The 20194-nt window shown below is 48.1% G+C and overlaps 1 protein-coding gene across 6 annotated transcripts in view; it reads right to left on the bottom strand.

Moving 5' to 3' along the window:
- TBC1D16 (TBC1 domain family member 16) overlaps window positions 1-14751 on the bottom strand; it is a 48395-nt gene extending 33644 nt beyond the window's left edge. Inside the window, exons 1-3 of one of the 6 annotated variants that reach the window (XM_050919942.1) lie at window positions 14446-14751; window positions 8276-8515; window positions 5462-6092 (exon numbers count right to left, since the gene is read on the bottom strand). In XM_050919942.1, the coding sequence (XP_050775899.1) occupies window positions 5462-6092; window positions 8276-8453 (809 nt within the window). In that variant the 5' untranslated portion in view covers window positions 8454-8515; window positions 14446-14751. Of the gene's footprint in view, window positions 1-5461; window positions 6093-8275; window positions 8516-10110; window positions 10870-12361; window positions 12465-14445 lie in introns of those variants that run through there. The other 5 variants (XM_050919945.1, XM_050919946.1, XM_050919944.1 and 2 more) reach the window with 5 other exon arrangements.
- Between the last annotated feature and the right edge of the window lie 5443 nt (window positions 14752-20194).

Raw genomic sequence — 20194 nt, 5'->3', positions numbered from 1 at the left:
GAAGTCCCTTAAAGAACTATCCTTATTTTTGGCAGCTCCTGCACTGAAGATCTCCCTGTAGGCATGTGAATACGGAGAGCGCTGGCAGTCTGAGCAGAGAGCACCTCACACAAGAGTAGATGCCAGGCTCCACCAAAAGGGAGCTGAGAATGTGTACAGAAACGATTTCACTCTCCCCTTCACTATTAGCCTTAGGAATTTTGCAACTCAGGTGAAAGCCTCAACCACCACATGGGATTCCTGACAGCCCTGCAAACCGAGAAGCAAACAGTTTATTTAACACTGGGCACTTTGCCTAATTTACAGTCATTTAAAAAAAATCAGTTTGCTGTTTAAAGGTTCACACTGAAGCTAAAATGCCTCTAACCTATTCCTCTCCCTTCCCACCCCCATTCCGCACACACAAGCATGTTACTGTAGGGTCTTCTTTAGCATGATGCTGTGTGTTATCACAGGGACACTTCAGGCTGCATGCTTTAAGGTTGCTGCATTTGAAAGATGCACTGTACTCCTTTTGTCAAACGTGTTCTGTCCAGCCTCTGCAATGACTTGGAGATTCTGTCTCTTCTGTTAAATCTTCACTTCAATGAAATCTCCTGAAGCTATCCTTGCACAGAATGCATCCAGCACCTGGAACAGTCTGTGCATGTTATACATGCTCAGACTCCCTCACTCCCACCCTCTCTGGTTTTCATCGACTGTAAGGCCCAAATGAATCACTGTGATCTCCCAGTCCAATTCCCTGTACAACACAGGCCAGAGACCCTCGCCCAGTAATTCCTGCACAGGCCATAGACTTTTACCCAATAATTATGGCATCACACCCATCACTTCTGGATGAGCAAGTGTTTTGCCTAGTTCATCGGAGTTCTAAGGGCACCTACTGCTTATTCCTAACCCCTCACCTAAACAATATCTCATTCCTCTCAGTCACTGGCTGCTGTGGGGGACCTCTGATTGGACAGGACCTGTGAAATGCATCCCTTTGGCTTTGTGAAGTGATCTCAGGAAAGGCACAGAACCTTCATGAAAACAACCTAAAACCAAGGGAAGAAAAAAAAAAAAAAAAAGATAATGGGAGACCTTTATTCCTCTTCAGAAAAGAATGAGTCTGCCAACAATGGGAATTTTATCTACACTCTCATTCTGACTCAGACAGGGAACAGCAAACAGAGGAAATTCAGAATCAAGGAGCCTATTTTCATGCATGTGACTCTAGCAACAAAAATAGAGAGCAAACGCAGGAAGCACACAGGAGAATGCTACCTAACAAGATTTTCAAAAAGTTTCCCATGGAAAATTTCAGTTAGTAGTTTTCAGGGAGAGTGCTTTAAGACAGTGTCATGGTTAGGAGCAAGGTGCCATACAAACTGATGGATTAGACAGAAGCCTGTCCACCCCAAACAATGAAATATCCACGTTTTATTGATCTGCTGCAAGTCATCTGCCAGTGCCACTTGCACTGCCAAAGGCTTCTTAAATCAGTGCCAGATACGGAAACATGCCTGTTTCAGCAGTGTCTTTAAAAGGTCTCCCCTGCTTTTTTGAACAAATGGCAGAAGTACTTTGGATTAGCCACCAGATGACTCAGGTGAGCTAAATTAACTGACAGGCCCTGTAAGAAATGCTGTGGCAATTCAGAGGTAAAACAAAGTTAAAATGAATCATGTTTCCTTCCTTATCACTATCTCTGCCTGAGATTACAAATGCTGAACGAATTTTAAAACTGACTTTTCACTATTTGTTTATTTTTTGAATTTCAGTTGGGAAGCGAAATTTTAACTGTGTGTGGTCTCTGTCTAGCCAATTTCACTCTCAGTTCTAGAGCCCTAGCAAAATGCTGCTCTGTTTAGAAAACACAGTCTTGTGGCTAAGGCACTGGATTGGGATTTCTGAGATGTGGGCTCACAGTTTGGGTGCAACACGATCTCACTGTACTTCTGTCCCCATCCACTTCAATCTGTGGGATTAAGGCAATAATTGTTGGAAGACACATACTATAGCGATGAGTGTTATGGAAGAGCATATACATTTAACAGGTAACATTGCAGAAATATTTTTTGTTTTAAAAACTTTCCACTGAACTGAGAAGTATTAATGGATGCACTTTCATTGCACTTAGGTTTTCTGAGAACCTGCTTTTAAGAAGCCTACATTTTAGACCAAATTCAGCCCGAGATTTGGCCTGGGCAACCTTACAACATGACTTTTTTTGCAACAGTTCTATGTAATGCCAGGAACAGCGATGTCAACATCAAGTGATTACAATAAAATAAATACAAATTCCTCATAGGTTTATGCAGACATTGTCCTGACAGAAAAAAGCTTTCTAAAAGAGAAACTGGAATGCCATCTTAGTAGCGTCACTTCTTTCAAAGGAGCAGAGCCAGTTCCTATATGGCTCCAGCTGACAGCTGTAGGCTTTGTTTAAAAAGAAGCTTTTACACATCCAAGACTAACTGAGGTGTTTCCATTTTTTAAGATCCACCAGGACTATGGAACTTTAACCACCACCACTACCCCCTTGCGGAAGAAAATGCAATAACGCATGTAAAATCCTAGACATTGCAGCACTGTGCTAGTGTGAGAACATGAAAATAACTGGAAACCTCCTGATAACAAGTGCAGCCAACAAATCTGTTTTCATCATTCAAGCTGAGTGAAGGACATGGAGTAAATGCACAGAACCAAGTTAAATTATTTAAAAAATGGTGATATTTAATAATCCAACATGGTGTGTGTGTTATTAATAGGGGAAGTGTTTTTCAAAATATGCTTAAACTTCACTTTAATCCCAAATACTGTATGTAGTGTAAGAAATCCAACAATGTGCTGACTGTCAAAAGGGGCAAGGGACAGTGTAGGATACCATGTTAAGATGCACAAGTTTTCAGATTAACACTGTTCTTCCATGTGACCTGAAGAACCGTGCTAAATCTGCTCTAGGCATGTCATGTGCCTGCATGCAGTACAACCCTATGGCCACATGAAGGTGCCCTCACCAGCAGGATGGATCACACACATGCCAGACAGCTGCACTATTCTGGAGCTTTTATTTAATCACATTCCATTGATCCAATCTACAGCTCCATCCCGGAAAACCTTGGAGACCTGCAGTTACTTACGGTACAGACCAGATGCAGAGTGCGCATGAACTGCTCAGAGCACTGGATCTTTATGCAGCAGCTCTGGGAGCAGAGCTAGACTTACAATTGACGTGGCACTTCCTTTATAAGCCCTGGCTGTTTTCAGGGTTTCAGATCATCCCATAAAGGAAAGTGGCAAAATCCATCCAACCTACAAGTTTGCATAAATTCTGGACATTTTTGAGACACAAAGGATGATGTGAACCCAGTTTCCAGGGCAGTTTTAAATCACAGCAGTATCCTTACATTAGCCTAGTTGTGCCTAGAGACTGTGGCACATACAGCCCCACCACAGCTGAAGGGTGGGGGTGACTACAGAGAATACAGGCCAGACAGACATGAAATATTGTCCAGTGCTAGTGTAACGTACAGCAAGGATGCAGGGGCATTCAAGTCATTAATTCATTGCCAAAGTGTCCTCCTCATCCCCAAACAGAGCCTACTGCAGGCACTCCCGAGGAGGACCGGATCCCATCTACATCAACATTTCTCAAATGTGACCACCATGACTGCATGAGGCCACCAGGGGCTTTTCGTCCACCCACGACAGCCTTCTGGGCAGTGATGGGGGGGGAGGGGGGGAAGCATCGCCTCTCCCTCTTCCTCCTTGTTGCTCCTGGATGCAGTGCCCTGCACTGCCTCTGGAGAGAGGTGGGGCACAACGCTGCAGGAGAATGTGAGTTCTTCTCCACCTTGGAGGTGGGGGCTTGGGTGGCAGGCTCCAGCAGCGGGACTTCAGGAGCCTGGCCATGTGGGTTCTGACCAGGGGGCAGCGGGTACTGACCCTCTTCCTCCCCCAACCCCTGGCTCTGGCCACATGACCCTGGCTTCCAGCTGCAAGGCCTCAGCCTCTGGCCCCTGATTCCACCCCCAGGCTCAAGCCACGCAGTGGCAGGTGCTGGCCACAGGCACTGACCCACAGTCCCAGCTGCATGGCAGCGGGCTCCAAACATGGGGCTTTGGGCACCAACCCCTGGCTCTGGCCGCAGGTTCTGACCCCTGGATCCGGCCACAGAGCTTCAGTTGGCCTCTGGTCCCAGACTCCAGCCACATGGCCCCAGCCCCTGGTACTGATCCCCTGCCCCAGCTGTGGGGCAGCAGGCGCTGACCCAAAGCTCTGGTCCTGAGCTCTGGCCACATGGTGGTGGGAACTGGCCTTGGGTACTGACCCCTCGCCCTGGCCATACAGCAGTGAGCGCTGTCTCCAGCCACGTACTCCTGGGCTCCAGCACCCAGCTTCAGGTTCTGGCCATGCAGCAGCAGGCACCAGCCGGCACCAGCCCTGGGCGCTGACCCACTTCTCCAGCTGTGGCTCCGATCTCTGGCTCCAGCCGCACACTCCTGGGCTCTGGCACCCAGCTCCAGGTTCTGGCTGTGGGCACTGAGCCCCAGTCCTGGCTGCATGGCAGAAGCCACCAGGCTCTGGTCACACAGTGGGGCTCATCACCCACCCCCATCACCTCAGGCCCCCGCTGCCTGTCCCGGCCTGGCATCCATCCCACCAGGCCCTCTCTGCTTCCCCTTTTGCACCCCATCCAGGGCTTAATGGGTCCTGGGGCTTGCCAAGAAAAGTGATTAACTAACATGTAAGTATCACTTAGCTAGTAAATCCACTGTGAAAAGTGATACTTGATTGTTTGTTAATATCACTTTTCATAGCCTCCCAGTGTACAGCAGGTGTGCTGTGATATTACCAAGTATACAAATATCACTTTTCTCGCAAGCCCCAGGACCCACGAAGCTCAGGGGGGGGGGGGGGAGCATTATTTTTGTTATCGAATCTGCCAAAAACACCTAAAATACACATTGCAATGACTTGATGTGAATCTGTGCATATTTAATTACTTTTCCTACAGTTAATGAAATATTTTAGGAAAGCGTCAGTGCAGCCGCCGATGAGAGCTGCTGGCCGCACTCTGAGGCCACCAAAACTTTTGCTGTGAGATCCCCTTCCCATAGCGACACACCCACTAAAGTACCCTGTGGCAGGCAGGCAGGTTCACGCTCCAGGTGACTCAGTGTGAGCCTGCAGAATGAGTTTATGGGCACAGAAGGGTGGTAGAGCCTGAAGGGTTCCAATGAGCAGAATGGGGACTGGCCAACTCGGGGCATTTCCCCAAAGGCTTTTCAAGTTAGATTTCAAGGAAGGGAATAAAACAATGAGAAGGCGGATTAAAACGAACCCAATGTGAGAGCAGCTAAACTGAGCTCAATGCCGCTTTTAAGCACATTACCTTCCTTATGTTCTTAAGCTGTCAGCCTCCTTTCACCTCCACCCCACCTACCAGGAAGCTGTAAAAATGTGACAAACTCACCTGCTTTCATTATCCAGAAACACAGAGCTGCTGCCTTCCCCAAGGGCTTCGCTGATGGGAGAGAGGCAGAATGGGGAGGAGAAGGCATCAGAATCAGAGTCAAAAGTACTATCCCTGCTCACATCATCAGCAGACAGCTCCAAGGAGCCCTCATCCTCCCCCTGCTCGAGCCTGCAGTCCAGCCCTTCCTCTGTCCCCTCCACTGACAACTCTGATTGGTTCTGTTCCTCCTGAGAACTGATTGTTGATAAGATTCCTGAGTCACTGTGGGCAGGCTGTGTGGAGTTGTGGGTACCGTCAGTTGCCAGGCAACATTGAGACAGCTTCTCCCCTTCTTCAGAAGGGGAGCCGAGGTGAGCCACATCTCTGACAAGCTGAGACACAGCCAAGATCTCGTCGTCTTTCGGAACTACTGCTCGTTTCTCATTGGTTGGGGAAGCCTGCTGGATGGTGCCAAACCCCTGAGTGTGGCGGCCACGCTTGCGGGGAGCTTTACGGACCGGGGAGCTCTCAGGGGTGATATAGCGCAGAGCTTCTTCATCCTGCCTCTGAATACGAGAGTTTGGGACCCAGGCAAGGATAAGCGTGGTACCAAGTAGCTCATCTTTCTCCATGTACAAGCATAAATAGCCTTCAAGAGAGCACAGGACCAACCAGTTAGGACTTAAACTGTATTCTCAGGACATTTATCAGCCATTTTTAGCCCCTGCCCCCCTCCATTGCCAATATAGCTGGGCTAAAGCAATCCAGTCATTTCGCAGATTTCTCCTCCCTCTGCAAACAGACTGTGAAATTCTCAAATATTCATTATTTGAAAATAATCCCTTTGAATCTGCAAATGGCTTATGAATAAGAACATAAGACTGGACATACTGGGTCAGACCAAAGGTCCATCCAGCCCAGTGTCCTGTCTTCCGACAGTGCCCAATGCCAGGTGCCCCAGAGGGAATGAACAGAACAGGCAATCATCAAGTGAGCCATCCCATCATTCATTCCCAGCTTTTGGCACAGCCATTGATTGACCTGTCCTCCATGAACTTATCTAGTTCTTTTTTGAAGCCTGTTTAGTCTTGGCCTTCCCAACATCCTCTAGCAGAGTTCCACAGGTTGACTCTGCGTTGTGTGAAGAAATACTTCCTTGTGTTTGTCTTAAACCTGCTGCCTACTAATTTCATTTGGTGACCCCTAGTTCTTGTGTTATAAGAAGGAGTAAATAACACTTCCTGATTGGACGAGTTATGCAACTAATCAAGAGTGAATTTTGAATTACAGACTTTCATGTCAGATTTGTACTGTTGTTTAACTATCCCCTGTAGCAGGATGGTTAGCCGCTCCTGCCCTGAGGGGTTTAAAAAAAAAAAAAAGCACAGGAGAGGGCTGTGGCTGAGGCAAAAAGCCTGGGCTGATTGGGGAAAGTAGGCTCAGCGGTGGCCATGCCCCAATCAGGCCCAGCTGGACCCTATAAGAGGCACTGAGCCAGGACCCAGTCACTCCCTCTGTCTGTAGAGGGAGAAGGGCCTGGCTGCAAGGTGCCAAAAAGGGAACCTAGATTGGAGCAGGGCTGGGGAAAGGCCAAGGGAGCCGGGGAGCTCCAGCCTAGGAAAGCCCCAGGCTGCAGGCCTGATAAGGCCCATTAGGCACTAGGTTGCAGGGGGCAGCCCATGGGTAGGCAGAGGCAGCAGGTCCGATGAGTGGCTTACACTGCAGTCCACCCCAGTGAGCGGGGGCTAGACGGAGACTGGCAGTAGCCTAACCCTGAGGCGTAATGGGGATAGCGGGTGGAGATTCCCCTGGGAGGGGGAGACCCAGAACTGTGGGGTTACTGCCAGCGGGCAGCACCCCAAATAACAGGGCACTGGGTCCCAGGAGGGACACGGGGGCCAGAGTGAGGTAAGGTGGATCATTGGCCTGCAGAGGGCGCTTTGGAGGCTGGAGAGCTAATTCCTGGAAGAAACCAGCAGGAGGCACCACAGGGGTGAGTCTGCATCCCTACATCCCCATTCTATGTGGGCGCTAACCACTGGTTACTCCTGAATATTTGCCCTAGCAGAGCTAGAGTGCTAGAAGGTTCCTGGAAAGCCAACCCAAAATTGTCACACGAACAAGTCTAATGCAAACCAATATTTGCAAAATAATTACTTGGTAATATTAAGCCAGTAGTGGGTGTCCATTTACAAGGATACACAGGGTCCCACTAGCAGACAAGAATGGGGAGAAAGCAGCATTTGTCTTAAAGAAAAGCCCTATATCGACTCCAGTGAAGCCATTATCAGGGTTTTCCTTGTCCTCGGACGCTTGAAGGGGCTGTATGTTACATCAGGGTGGTGTGATGGCACTTGGCATCCCAGAGTGCAGCTGAGGGAGGGATGGACCAAGTGTTACACATTAAATGACAACTTTGACTCTCTCTGGAGATCTCAAAGCACTTTAATAACTTCCTTCATTACCCAACTGCCCGGGAACCAAGGCAAGAATCATTTGCCTTGTTTTATAGCTGGGGACACTGAAGCCCCAAGAGGTGATGTGATCAATGCATAGACACACAGGGAGGCAGTGGCAGAGCCAGGAATCCCACTGCTCCACCCCCTGCTCAAACCACCAAACAACTCCTTGGAAAACAATAGATACATTGATGAGAACAAGTGGCAGCTCAACTCAGCGGATGCCTTTCCTCAGTCCCTCAGCTCCCACACCTCACAGTAACACCCCTGAAGTGCTCAAACTCAGAGGCATGCCAACCCCGTGCAGACATGGACACACAGATGCTCCCAGAGACAGAAAGAAGAGTGAGCAGCAAGTGCAGCACCCCATCACCTGGGTGATGTTCCCCGACACCTGGCAGCACCTCAGCAGGGTGGACGCATACATTGTTCTTGGAGTAGATAATCTCCCCATCCAGTATTGAAGACGAACCACTGCCACCACCGGAATTTAAAGTCAGGAGGTCAGAGGCTTTTGAAGAGGCACGGCGGAGGAGTCGCCCCAGAGACATTGCCAGGGGAATGTTTCCATTATCCGTCAACTTCAATCAGGAGCCAAATTCAGACAAAAGATCTGCCAAGAGGGAAGAAACAATGTTAGGAGAAATGCAACATGACACCGACAGGAGCAAGAACTTCCTGCTGCGGAGAACCACCACCAACTGAGGACAACACTGCTACCCTCACAGAGAGGCAAGGTTCCCGTCAGCTGCTATCTCATCCCCATGACTCATCCATGAATCTCCAAGCACTCAGAATCAGTCTTATCCCCACTTCACAGATGGGAAAACTGAGGCACAGAGAAGGGAAGAGACTCGGCCATGCCACAACAGGTCAGACTGACATGGTGCTTAAGCCACGGCACCAGCTAGTGAGCCATGCACCCTAGGCTGCCCCACGCTGGTGGAGCTCCACTGATGTTAGCAAGTGAGAAACCAGAGATTCATGCCTGGTGTAGGCAGGGCCTGCACTACAGTGTTGGAGACCAAGGTTTAAGTCCTGGCCCAGGGCTCTTGCTCCCTGGAGGGGGTGAGAAGAGCTAAGTACTGTTGTTATAATGGGGGAGGGGAGGTGAAGGAGCAACTCATGTCATTCAAAAAACCCAACTACGCATGATCTGGAGGGCTCAGAAAATTGTCTGATATGTTTCTCCTACATCGGCCATGTGGCTGCCCGGGGAATCCTGCAGGGTCTACTCAAAATCAAAGCTAACAAAAGCTATTGCATGAGGTGAACCAACATGAGGCAGAGAAATCAAAGTGGAGGCAGAATCCCCATCCTTGGCGTCAGAGCCTCTGCTTGATCCTTTGATGGTGGTACAGCTTGAAAGGCCATTCGCCTGGATTTCCTGACTTTTGGCATAACCTTGACATTACTTAAACAGGGCTTTTGGGGGGTGGGAAGAGGGAGAAAATATTCAACACACAGCAGGCAAATGGATTCTGGAACAGAATATGGAACGCCATCCCTGGGCCACATGGGGGGTGTCTCATCTGTCAATAGGTAACTTAAGCTAGCTGTGGAATATGATCCCCCTGTAACCACCAAGTAAGCGTTGTACTGAAAACGAGACGTGTTCTTGTGCGGCGTTGTCAATGAGAAGCCAGATCCCGAATGCAGCTGGAATGCTCAGGCTATACATAATTAAATAGCTAGGTCAGGAAGAATGCTGGATGTGCTGAAACACGGAGCGGAGCAGGCACAAAGCAATCCCACGAACAACCCGAAACACAAAGGCAGGGCAGAAATTGCTCTCCACAAGGCAGAGCTCCAGCTTCCGTTCCACCTGAAGTACAGGTGAAAGCAGCTACTGCCGTCAAGTTCTCTCCGAGACAAAGCTGTTCCTTTCTGTTGACTCCTCTTTATTCCCTAATGGACAGGCCAGCCTGACCCAGCACGCACCAGAGATTTCCCTGGGCCCAAGTGCAGACCTGGAGAGATCAGCTAGTGCATTCCACATGCCAGCAGAACAAGCAGAGGAGGTAGCCAGGAACAGAAAGAAGAAAAAGTTACAGGTCAGGGAGAACTCCTCCACCCTCATTACTTGCAGAGACACACTGTGCACTAGAAACACCACTGGGGCCTGAAGAGTTCACAGCACCTAATACTGAACAGCCCTCACCCTTCTGAGCACAGCTTCACTGGTTAATACTTTCAAAAGCACTTTACCTGAAAAAGAAGGCATAGACGCTGGCCTGTCTACAATGATTTAAACGACCATGCCTGCTGGAGGCTCCAGTCCAAATCCCACCTGGGCCAGCAGGAGCGGGGAGAACTGCGAAGATAAAACTGGGGGCTTACTGGCCACGCAGGAGACTAATGTCCAATTCCCAATCTGGGTAGACAAGGCAGCAGAGTAGTGGGATGCTACACTGGCATCACCAGCGAAGCTGGTTTATTGAAAGAAGTGAACAAAAGGGAGCAGCTTGTTCTCTGCACTGGAAACACAGAGGCAAAAGAAAAACTAGCATTTCTCAAATGGGAGGGTAAACGCCGCAGGGAAGGAAATACTGTTTTCCAGCTTCTAAGAGCTCGTCACAAGAAACAGTAAACAAGGCTCCAAAGAGTAGCTGACAGTGCCTTTTTTACAGGAAAAGCATAAGCCTTAAATGCAAGTTTCCTGGCTTGTTTTTGCCGGAATCAGCACCTAGGTAAAGGCAGTCTGTATCCATCAGTTATCAATGGGACTTGAGCGAGATGGCTCGACCCTGCTCCGTGCTGAGCCCACGTGGCTCTGAAGGGGATCCGTTTGCAAGTCCTTCTTTACTTTGTCCTCTCACTCCTGACCCTAGTGCTCCACACGCCTTCAGAAACACACCTGTCAGGCACAAGCCTCAAAGAGACAACACAGCCTGGGGCTCTCAGGACTGAGTCTTCTCCAGGCTGTCTTAGAACACAGCACTGTAGGCTCAGACTCTGTATAGGTGGGAGAGCCTTTGGCAACAATCGTAAACAAAAAACAGTCCCCCCGCAGCCCAGAATAGGAAGCAGAGGGATGTCTGGAGCAATTTCCCCTACTGTCTCTGTAGGAAGTTACAAAATAACATTTCAACACAAGATGCTGAGGGAATTCACAGCAATGGCGATTGGCGACACTGAGCAACCTGCCTGTTTATCACAGGACCCGAAGCGCCAACACCTCCGGAGTGGAGACACTTAATCTGCACCACAGTAATGTAAAAGTCTGCACAGCTTGTATCCTGTTTGGGGGCAGATAGGCTGCCCCTCACTGCATGTACTACGCAGAGAATGGACTTTAGCTGCATCAGTCATCTCACCAAATGTCACAGAGTATGGGGGAGTCCAGCCCTGCACCCCTCTTCCTGGGACTCTCAGTGACTCTCAGCCAGCCAGTAAAACAGAAGCTTTATTGGACAAACAGGAATGCAGGCTACAGCAGAGCTTGTGGGCACAGCCAGGACCCCCTAAACAAGTCCTTCTGGGGGGTCAAGAAGCTTAGTTCCCAGCTTGAGATTCCCTGAATTCCAACCACCCAGTCCAAAACCAAAACTGACCTAACTCCCTCCAGCCGGCCCCTTCCTTTGTCCAGCTTCCCAGGCAAAGGTGCTGACACCTCTTCCCGCTGCCTAGCTCAGGTTACATGCTGAGCTCCTCTCCCTCACCTAAAGTCACCCCCTGCTCTCCCATTCACTGTGCAGACAGTCCCTACTGCATCACACCAAAACCTTAAATACCATTTGAAAGATTCAGAACCTGTTTGAGTGAGACATGAGATCAAGGCAGAGGCAGCTATGATTCAGTGAAAGCATCTGAGAAATAAACTTCCGCTGGAGGCAACAGACACAGAGATGTTACTTCTCCACGTGCAGAGCAGGAGCTCCTATCCAGCACCACTGCAGCTCTCAAGGGGCCCCCCAGGAACCGTGAAAGAGGCCCAGGCCTTCTCCCAATGAAAAGCAGCACCAGCTGCATTTCATTCACTTCTGTCTAGCTCAGAAAGAATAAAGCATCAACCAAAGATGAAAAGTTGCTCCCTGGGAAGTGAAAAGGATCTAAAACCAAAAAAGCTGCTTTGATCCTAGGCTGCGGCTATTGCTCCAGCTCTGTCTCTGCACACAGGAGTCTGCTGGAAGTGGAAGGCTCGAGAACATGAAGCACTGGCTCCCAAGGAAATCTGGGCTGGTGCACTGGGCATGCATTGCAGAAGTGCTGCGTTTCAGATACAATGAGTGGATGGTTCAGGGGACTGGGAAGGGGAGAGAGATTATTTCACTTCCAGGTTGCTGGCTTGATTCTAGTCCACACTGGCAGTGATCAAGCATTATCCACTGGCTGTTCCATGTCCTACATGAAATGAGACTGGGGAGTCTCAGTCTCATTCCCAGCAGACAGGTGCTGCCATTACCAAAATTAACACTCAGCAAAGAGGTCTAGGACTGAATGCACCATGCAGACTGACCTCTCTTCCCCTTGGGAGGGTCTGCCCACAATGGTGGGGTTGTACAGTACTGCTGCTCCTTGCCTTGCACAATCCTGAGGCGCAAAGATAAATTCCACCTCCATGGCTGGCAAGTCAACATTAGAGCTGTACTTTAAAAAAAAAAAGTGGTACATTTCAGATTAAACTTGTGATTTTTGTGACTGCGGGGATTATTCCAACATAGCAGCAGCTAACACTCCAACAGGAACCAGATCACCCACCCTGCCCTCTAGAAGCTGGAGAACTGAGTTAGCTGATAAGCCCTCACTGCCTGCCAATTTTTTATTAAGTACACACAGAAAAGATTTGCTTGCTACACTCAGCAACTACTGTCAGATCCCTTTGCTGCAGTTGCTGGGGCCATTCATGCAGCCATTGGTTCCTTTCTTAGCCAATCCTGGGGTTCCCCAGCTAGCAGAGAGCCCCAGAGAAACATCATGCAGCCAGCAGTCATTCAATTGCTAACCCCCTGAATCCTACTTCTGTTGTCCTTTTCACCAGAAGCCAAGCACAGCTGCAGCCAGCAGTCTCTCAGATAGCTTTGACAGCCAGCCGCCTTGTTTAGAAAGGCCCTTCCCCTTTCACAAACTTAAAGAACAAGATCCTGTTGAGGGTTGGCAGATCACACCCTCAACTTGGCAGATATTCCTGGACCAACCTCTGCTGGCTCTATTTGCACAAGCTTTCAGTTCTGATCAAGAAGAGAAGTTTTATTAAATTCAAGTCATAAAAAAAGTTACAGCAAATGTATAAAGACAGTGTACATACAGACATCTTTAAAAACAAAGCCATATTCAACTGTACATGAGCCAGACAGCAGGTATTCAGAGTTCTGTAGCTATACCCTGACAAGGCCAGCCTCAAAAAAGTGTATTTAGATTAATTTCCCATTATTTGTAGTAGGAAGTTTGTAACAGATGTGTTACTGCAACACTTCTGCAGAGTCAGCTCATCGCTACAATCTCTTGGAGAAGTGAAGGGTTTCTGCCTGGCCCTGGCAGGGGGTTCAGCATGTATTTTTGGGTTTGTGCAGTATTATACAGCAATAACAACAGTGCTTTACTGACACACAAGGTGACAAAGCTCCTTATCACAGAGCTTACAGTCTCGATAGACAAATTCAGACCAAACTTGGGAGCAGGGAGGCAGCAGCTTGAAAGCCAAGTTCTGTGCGCAGCAATGGATCTTGTTGGATCCAAGGGGTGATTGTTAATCAAGGAAAACACCACAATACTTAAAAGTAAAACGAGCCAAACAACAGGCTTTGGAAATGAGACCAGGCTGTCCTGTGGCTAAACGGGATAAACCAGCACTAGAGTCACACGTGGATCAGATTATCTACCTATCAATCTACTTATAAATGAATTTTGCATTTTCCTGATCAAGGGACTCTCTTCCAATCGACTTGAATTTGACTTTAATACTATGCCAGCACAACACCTTATTCCACAGGAGAGATTCCAGGGCTACTGCAGAGTTATCCTCTCCAATGCCCACGGAGAGGGCAGTGTTAGTTTGTGTCGGACAAAGGCAACACCGAGAATGCAGACTGACGCAGCGACCACTAACAGGAATCCTGCCACCACCCTATTCCCAGCTTGTGTGTATGACCTTGAGCAAGTCACTGTCATTCTCTGACCCTCGGGGTCCCCTTATGTCAAATGGGGATAACACTGACATTTACCGCCCCCCTTTGTGCTTGGAGATCTGTGTGTGAAAAAAGCAGATTACTAGCAATTTGCTTGAGCTATTTAAAATTAGACTAGCCAACGCTATGGAAAGCTATACCGTAGAAAACCATCTGAATGAGTCCTGGATTGTGGGGAGAATCAACTAAGTCCCCCCCCAAATCTTTAATTTCTATCTATTGGCAGCAGCAGCAGTATGCCAAGTACACAGTTAAGTAGAAGGGCAGGAGTTGTTATTAGCATCAGAGTGAAATCCTGGCCTCACTGACGTCAAGAGCAAAGCTCCAAATGACTTCAGTGTGGCCAAGACATCACCTGAAGTGACAAAGCATTTCAGCCCAGAACAAAGAAGGGGTAAGAGGTTCAGAACCCTACCTGGACAGGCCCAGCATCTGATGTCTGAGAGTCAGCTGAAAGAGCAGGGAGAAGCTACCACCAGAGCCCATTCTTCACTCCCTGCCCCACCTGCCTTGGCACAAAAAGCAAACATTAAAATACCCCACTCCTTCTGCATCAGAGCTGAATTTTCTGATACCAGCACAGTAACTGAATCACCATTTGTAACGCCTGCTCCTCTCCAAACATGCACACGCCCTCCGCCCCAGGTTGGGCATCATTTCATATACTGAACTCTGCAGCACTCATACAATGTGCTGTAATGTTTGCCAGCTTCTTTTTTTTAAGTGCTTGCCAGCCATATCCTTATAACTGCTCCAGTGCTGGTCTTCTGTCCTAACCATTCACATCTAAAAAATTTCAGCAGTGTGTTCTGATCACTAGACGAATAAGCCAATTTGAAAGCTCTTCCCCTAATGCTATGCACATCAGACCAGAGGACAGAAGCCAAGAGTAACTGTTTGAAAGTCATATTCTTATCACATGACAGGCTGAGAGAAGACAGGGACAGGCCTAGCAAGATCCTACTCTCCTAGTGAATAGAGAAGGCAGTTTTCCCCACCCAGGTTGTCTCTCAGACGTTAGACTGTTCACACAGTGAGATGTTGAATGAATGGAATCAAAGACCTTTGTCAAAACCTCCAGAGGTCAAAATCAGCCCTATATTAAGCCCTCTGATTTTGAAGGAGTTACCCAAAACTACATTAGATCTGAATCTGACCCTAAACTAATTATTAGGACAATCTTCCTCACACCCCAAATTGGAGCACAGTAAGGGAACCTGCATCCTAGCTACAGAAATTCACCATCAGCAGAGTAACCAACTAGCAACGCATTCTTCTGGCACTCAAACATTAATGCCGTCTGGGAGAGAACCGCATACACAGATGGACTCTTCTCATTATCAGTCTTAATCACTGTACGTATAGAGCAGCACAAGCGCTCAGGGCAAAACCAATTAATTGCATGACCCAAACGCTAAGAGGTCTACCTGAATGACTTCACTGCGGGGGGAGGGACCCTACAGAGGCTGACAGATGTGCATTCACTCACTTTTGATAAGTGGAGAGAGAAACTCGGAAGCCACCTTCCTGTCCACTTTCAGTCCGTCTTGACCAAACAGACTTGCCACTTCCTCTCAACTTCCTGCAGCTAAACATCTCAAAGACACAAGTGCCTTCCTTAGGCAAGATGAGCATCCTGAGAACGTTTTCCTCCCTGATTCAGGCCTCCCTCTTGTCTTCCATCCTCCCACTGTCTGTAACTTTGGCTTGATTCTTAATGTTTCTTCCACACCTACAAAATACTCATCGCTTATGCTCAAAGCATTTCTCAAACATTAATCTACACAACCCCCCTTGGATGAGGCAAGCTTCACTCCCATTTTACAGATAGCCTCTATGCCTCAGTTTCCCTAACTCATGAACTCAAGGCCACAAGGAAGTATTAGAAGCAGAATTAAAACTCAGGAGCTCCTGATTGCTAGTCCCATGTTCAGACCACAGTGTCTTGTATGGTTACATACTATTCTCCATGTTTCCTGTGCACACTGTGGACTTGATTCCACCCAAGCTGAAATTCTCATCCATGCCTCCATCTTCCCCTGCGTAAGCTATTGCAATTCTTTTTTTTTTTTAAACACTCTCTCCACATCCAGACTCCAGTAGGCAAAGAACACTGCTACATGCTTTCTCATGCCGACAAACAAGAGTGGCCGTAATGAATGATGTTCATGTAACTCCACTGGCTGTCCTCTCCTTTCGGGAGACAGGTCAAAACTGCCACCCTCCATAGCCTTACTTCTCTCTTCACACTATCTCAGCATAGTGGGTGCAATAGCCTTCCCCTCTGCTGCATCGGCCTCTCTGAATCTGGCCATCTCATCAACTCTCCACTTTCAACTGTCATCTCTTACCCCTGCCCCCCCCAATACCCTTGCTTACCCCTCTTAATTTCTCTCTTCCTTGGCTATTACTTTTTCATTTTATAGCTATTCCAAGTAGAGCTATAGAGTATTTGGGAATGGAGTCTGCAAGAAAGACACTATAAAGCATTATACCATAGGAATGAGCTAGGTTTAGTGCTTACAAACATCTCCTTCCTGAAGGAAATTCTCCCACGTAGAGCACAAAAGCTTAGTCAAAAGCAACAGTTTAGATAAACTTCACTGATTCACACCAGTGACATTTGAAACAATGCAGGTTTAACACAACGGTTATCTTTCCCTTCCACGATTATTTTAACCTACTTGTTTGTGCTAGCAGCTAGATTTTGCCCAGACATTCAAGGCGGGATGGCCCCTGCCCTGAAGAGCTCACAATCTGAGAAAAGACACATGGGTAGGCGGAGGATAGGGGAAGGGGAGTTAGTTTACTGAGTGTCAACAGTAAGACAAGCAGTATATCCACACACAGTCCCTGCCCCAAGAAGCTTGCAAACCACATGGATTTTTCGTGATACTAGACTGAAGCACTTATATTAATTTGTAATATTTACTCCTTAAAACAATCCTTGAATCTTAGTGGACGATAAAATTGCAGCAACTGAGTGTGCTGAGATCACTGCCTATCACGCTGACCAGTACTGTTTCGTACTCCCTCATCTGTATCCATCTTATCTTGTCTTAGATTGTAAGCTCTTTGGTGCAGAAACCATTTTTTTTGTGTGTTTGTACAGCGCCTAACACAACAGAGTCCTGGTCCACAACCAGGGCTCCTAGGCACTACGGTAATAAAAGTATAATAAAGTCAAGTCACAAGTACTGTGACTATTCAGAGGAAAACGATACTGTTTAAGTTAACTTAAAAGGGAATTTCAGCGATTGGGCAGTGGTTAGTTACTACTTCAAACTGCCATGGAAGAGGGTCTAAGTACTATTCCCAGTTCAGCTTCCGCTAAGAATGCAGGTACAGCACATTCTACTTGTGTGCGCAGAATTCATGTCCCTCCAGATTTCTTTGCTTCCCTGCAGAAAAATGACATCTGAAAGGGAAGCCGTGAGAATGGTCATGTGCCCCTCCCTGGCAGCACAGACAGGTCAGTTTGGGCGCCTGGAGCAGCTGGTAGAAACGTAAGCCACTGACGGGGGGCAAGTCATGCATGTGAGAGAAAGTGACAGTCCCTCTCGCTCACTATTGCGGCACGCTCAGCATAGAGGGGCAGGGCTTCAGGGTGTTTCTGAGGAGGTAGGAGTGGGGCAGGCTCTGTCGCCTCAGGCAGAACAGAATATACTCCTGGAGGAATTCTGCACTACTGCGCAATGCAGAATTTTGCAGAAATGAACATGCGTGCAGAATTTCCTTTCCCCCACAGAAACAGGCTGCAGTGCTGCTAGTCACCACTAGGGGCCACTGGACCCGGCACAGCCCAGCTCACATATAGAAGACACTGCTGGGGGGAGAGGGGGGAGCCAGGGGAATCCTGGCAGCTCCAGTTCCCAGCGCACTCTGAGGGAAGGAGAGGGCGGCACGCAAGAAACTCCATGCAAGCCTGGGACCCAACATCAGGCTGTTTCTCCTTCTGGATTCCTGGGCTCTAGGGTGGAGGGGGGCAGGTGTCTGACCCCTCGGCTGGGCTGGCGGGGCGGGAGGAAGGAGCAGAGAAACAGGAGCTAGGTTGTCACAGAGATTTCTTTAACTCTTTGCTCCTGGGGGAATTTGTGTGTGTCTATATTTTTAGAGACGTACTAGCTAACAGATATTTTGAAATAAATTACCAAAATAATTGAGACTGGTTTGATTATGTAATGTTATTTTGACAAATAAAATTTGCAGAATTTTAAAATATTGTGTACAGAATTTTTAAATTTTTGGCACAGAATGCCCCCAGGAGTAACATTCACATCTTTTGAGGGCAGCAAAAGGGACAGAAAGGCATCTTGCTAAGTAATCCTGAGACCCTCGGGCTGACTCCAGAATAGTGTTGATGGATTCACAGCGGAATGTATCAGATAGCCACTGGGAGAACAGCAAATGTGAAGCTTAGGGGACAGAGTGGGGAGAGGAAGGAGAAAGAACAGGATAAAAATGGACATTCAAGGTCCCAGGTGGAACACAGTGCTCACTTCTTGTCCCTTCCCATCACCTTTTCCACTAAGAACAAATGGGGGTATGAGAACAAAAACCATGTAATTAATATGCATTTTAACATCTGGTTTCTGAGCCCAGGGACCTAAATGTACATTTAAAGGATCTCAAAATGCTGACACTACATGTTAAAGTTACAAGGTTAATGTTTTAGAGACTCTGGAGCTAACATTCATTATTCATCACACACAAATTACAATAATAAAATAATCATCATCATCCCCTCCTTCAGCACTGATGGCATTGCTATATTAAAAAAACAAGTGGGCAGAAAAAAGTGCTAGTTTATTAGCTACAATGTATCATTTACATCTACTGATAGAATCAAACCTTTCACAGCGGTCATGTCATGTTAGTGTAGACATAATAAAGATAAGTTTTAAAAAGAATGTGTGAGAAATTCATACACACAGAAATAACTAGAAATTAATTAACAGAATTGTATCCTCAGAAAAAATGGCTCTCCAGGCCCTGGCACCTGCTATATATTGCCAGCTAATTTAGGAGCACAAAATCTCCCATTTAACCACTCAGAGATGGAACAAAGTCCCAAATTCATTCCAACTCCAAGTTTTTTTTATTTTCAAATAGAACTGTTTTAATTATTAACTCATTATCTAACCTTGTAAAAAATGGAATTTTACAAATTGCTTGGTACCTGGTAGGTACCAAAGATTGTTTCTAGGAATCTTAATTGCTTACTCTGAAGGGGAAAAAAGCCAAAATCCATACATAGCAAAAAGAGAAGCAGACAAGGAAATAATCGTAAGTACAGTATACAATGTGCACCTGAAAATGGGACAGAAGGACAAGCAAGTGTTCAGAAACCAGGGCAGAGACCACACTAAATTAGGGTAGGAACACAGTAGAATTAAAAGAACCACAAGAAGAATCTCAGTTGGATTTAAGAAGCAACCACATGACAAACCCAAGACACATATATTAGAACATTAGCCCCAGAGCCTAAGCAGCCGTTAAACACACATTCCTTGGGCTCGTTAATGGCAAAAGACAGAAGCTGAGATCATCTGGATCAGGCATACCTATGGACAGGACACGTTTATACAGGGTTGCAAGTGAGACCCTCAGTCTAGAAAATACTACTCCCTTTGTGCAGACACCAGTATTCCCCAAAGTGCAAACTTCAGCCCTCTCCAGCTCCCCCTCCTCCTGCAGCCCTCCGTCCAGGATACATCCCCATCCCCGATCCAGGATGCAGCCACTCTTGCAGCCCTCCCACCTCCAAGATACAGCCCCACCCGCTGCAGCCCCCCGCCCCATCCAGATGCAGCTCCTCTTGCAGCCCCCCCCCCCACAGTGCGACCCCCTCCTCCGAGACACAACCGCCCCCGCTCCAGGACGCGCGCCCGGGGGGCATCCTCACCCCCGCCCTGGGTGCTCGAGACCCACCCCGGCCCTAGGCACAAGGGCCGGGACCAGCAGCTCCTGCCGCCTCCGCCGCCGCGTTCAGCAATGTGAGGCCGGGCGGGGGAGGGACATCGGGGGCGTAGGCACGGGAAGCCCCGCCCCCCAGTCACGCAGCCCCGCCCCCTCCCGGACCGGCGCGCGGAAAGGGGGCGTGCTCCGCTCGGGGGTCACCGGGCTTCGTCCCGCAGGGCTCAGCGAGAGGCGGGGACCTGGAG

The sequence above is a fragment of the Gopherus flavomarginatus genome, chromosome 12 (assembly GCF_025201925.1).
Source record: "Gopherus flavomarginatus isolate rGopFla2 chromosome 12, rGopFla2.mat.asm, whole genome shotgun sequence".
NCBI lineage: Eukaryota > Metazoa > Chordata > Testudines > Testudinidae > Gopherus > Gopherus flavomarginatus.
The sequence above is the reverse complement of the archived record's forward strand: the minus strand, read 5'-3'. Positions and strand labels throughout refer to the sequence as shown.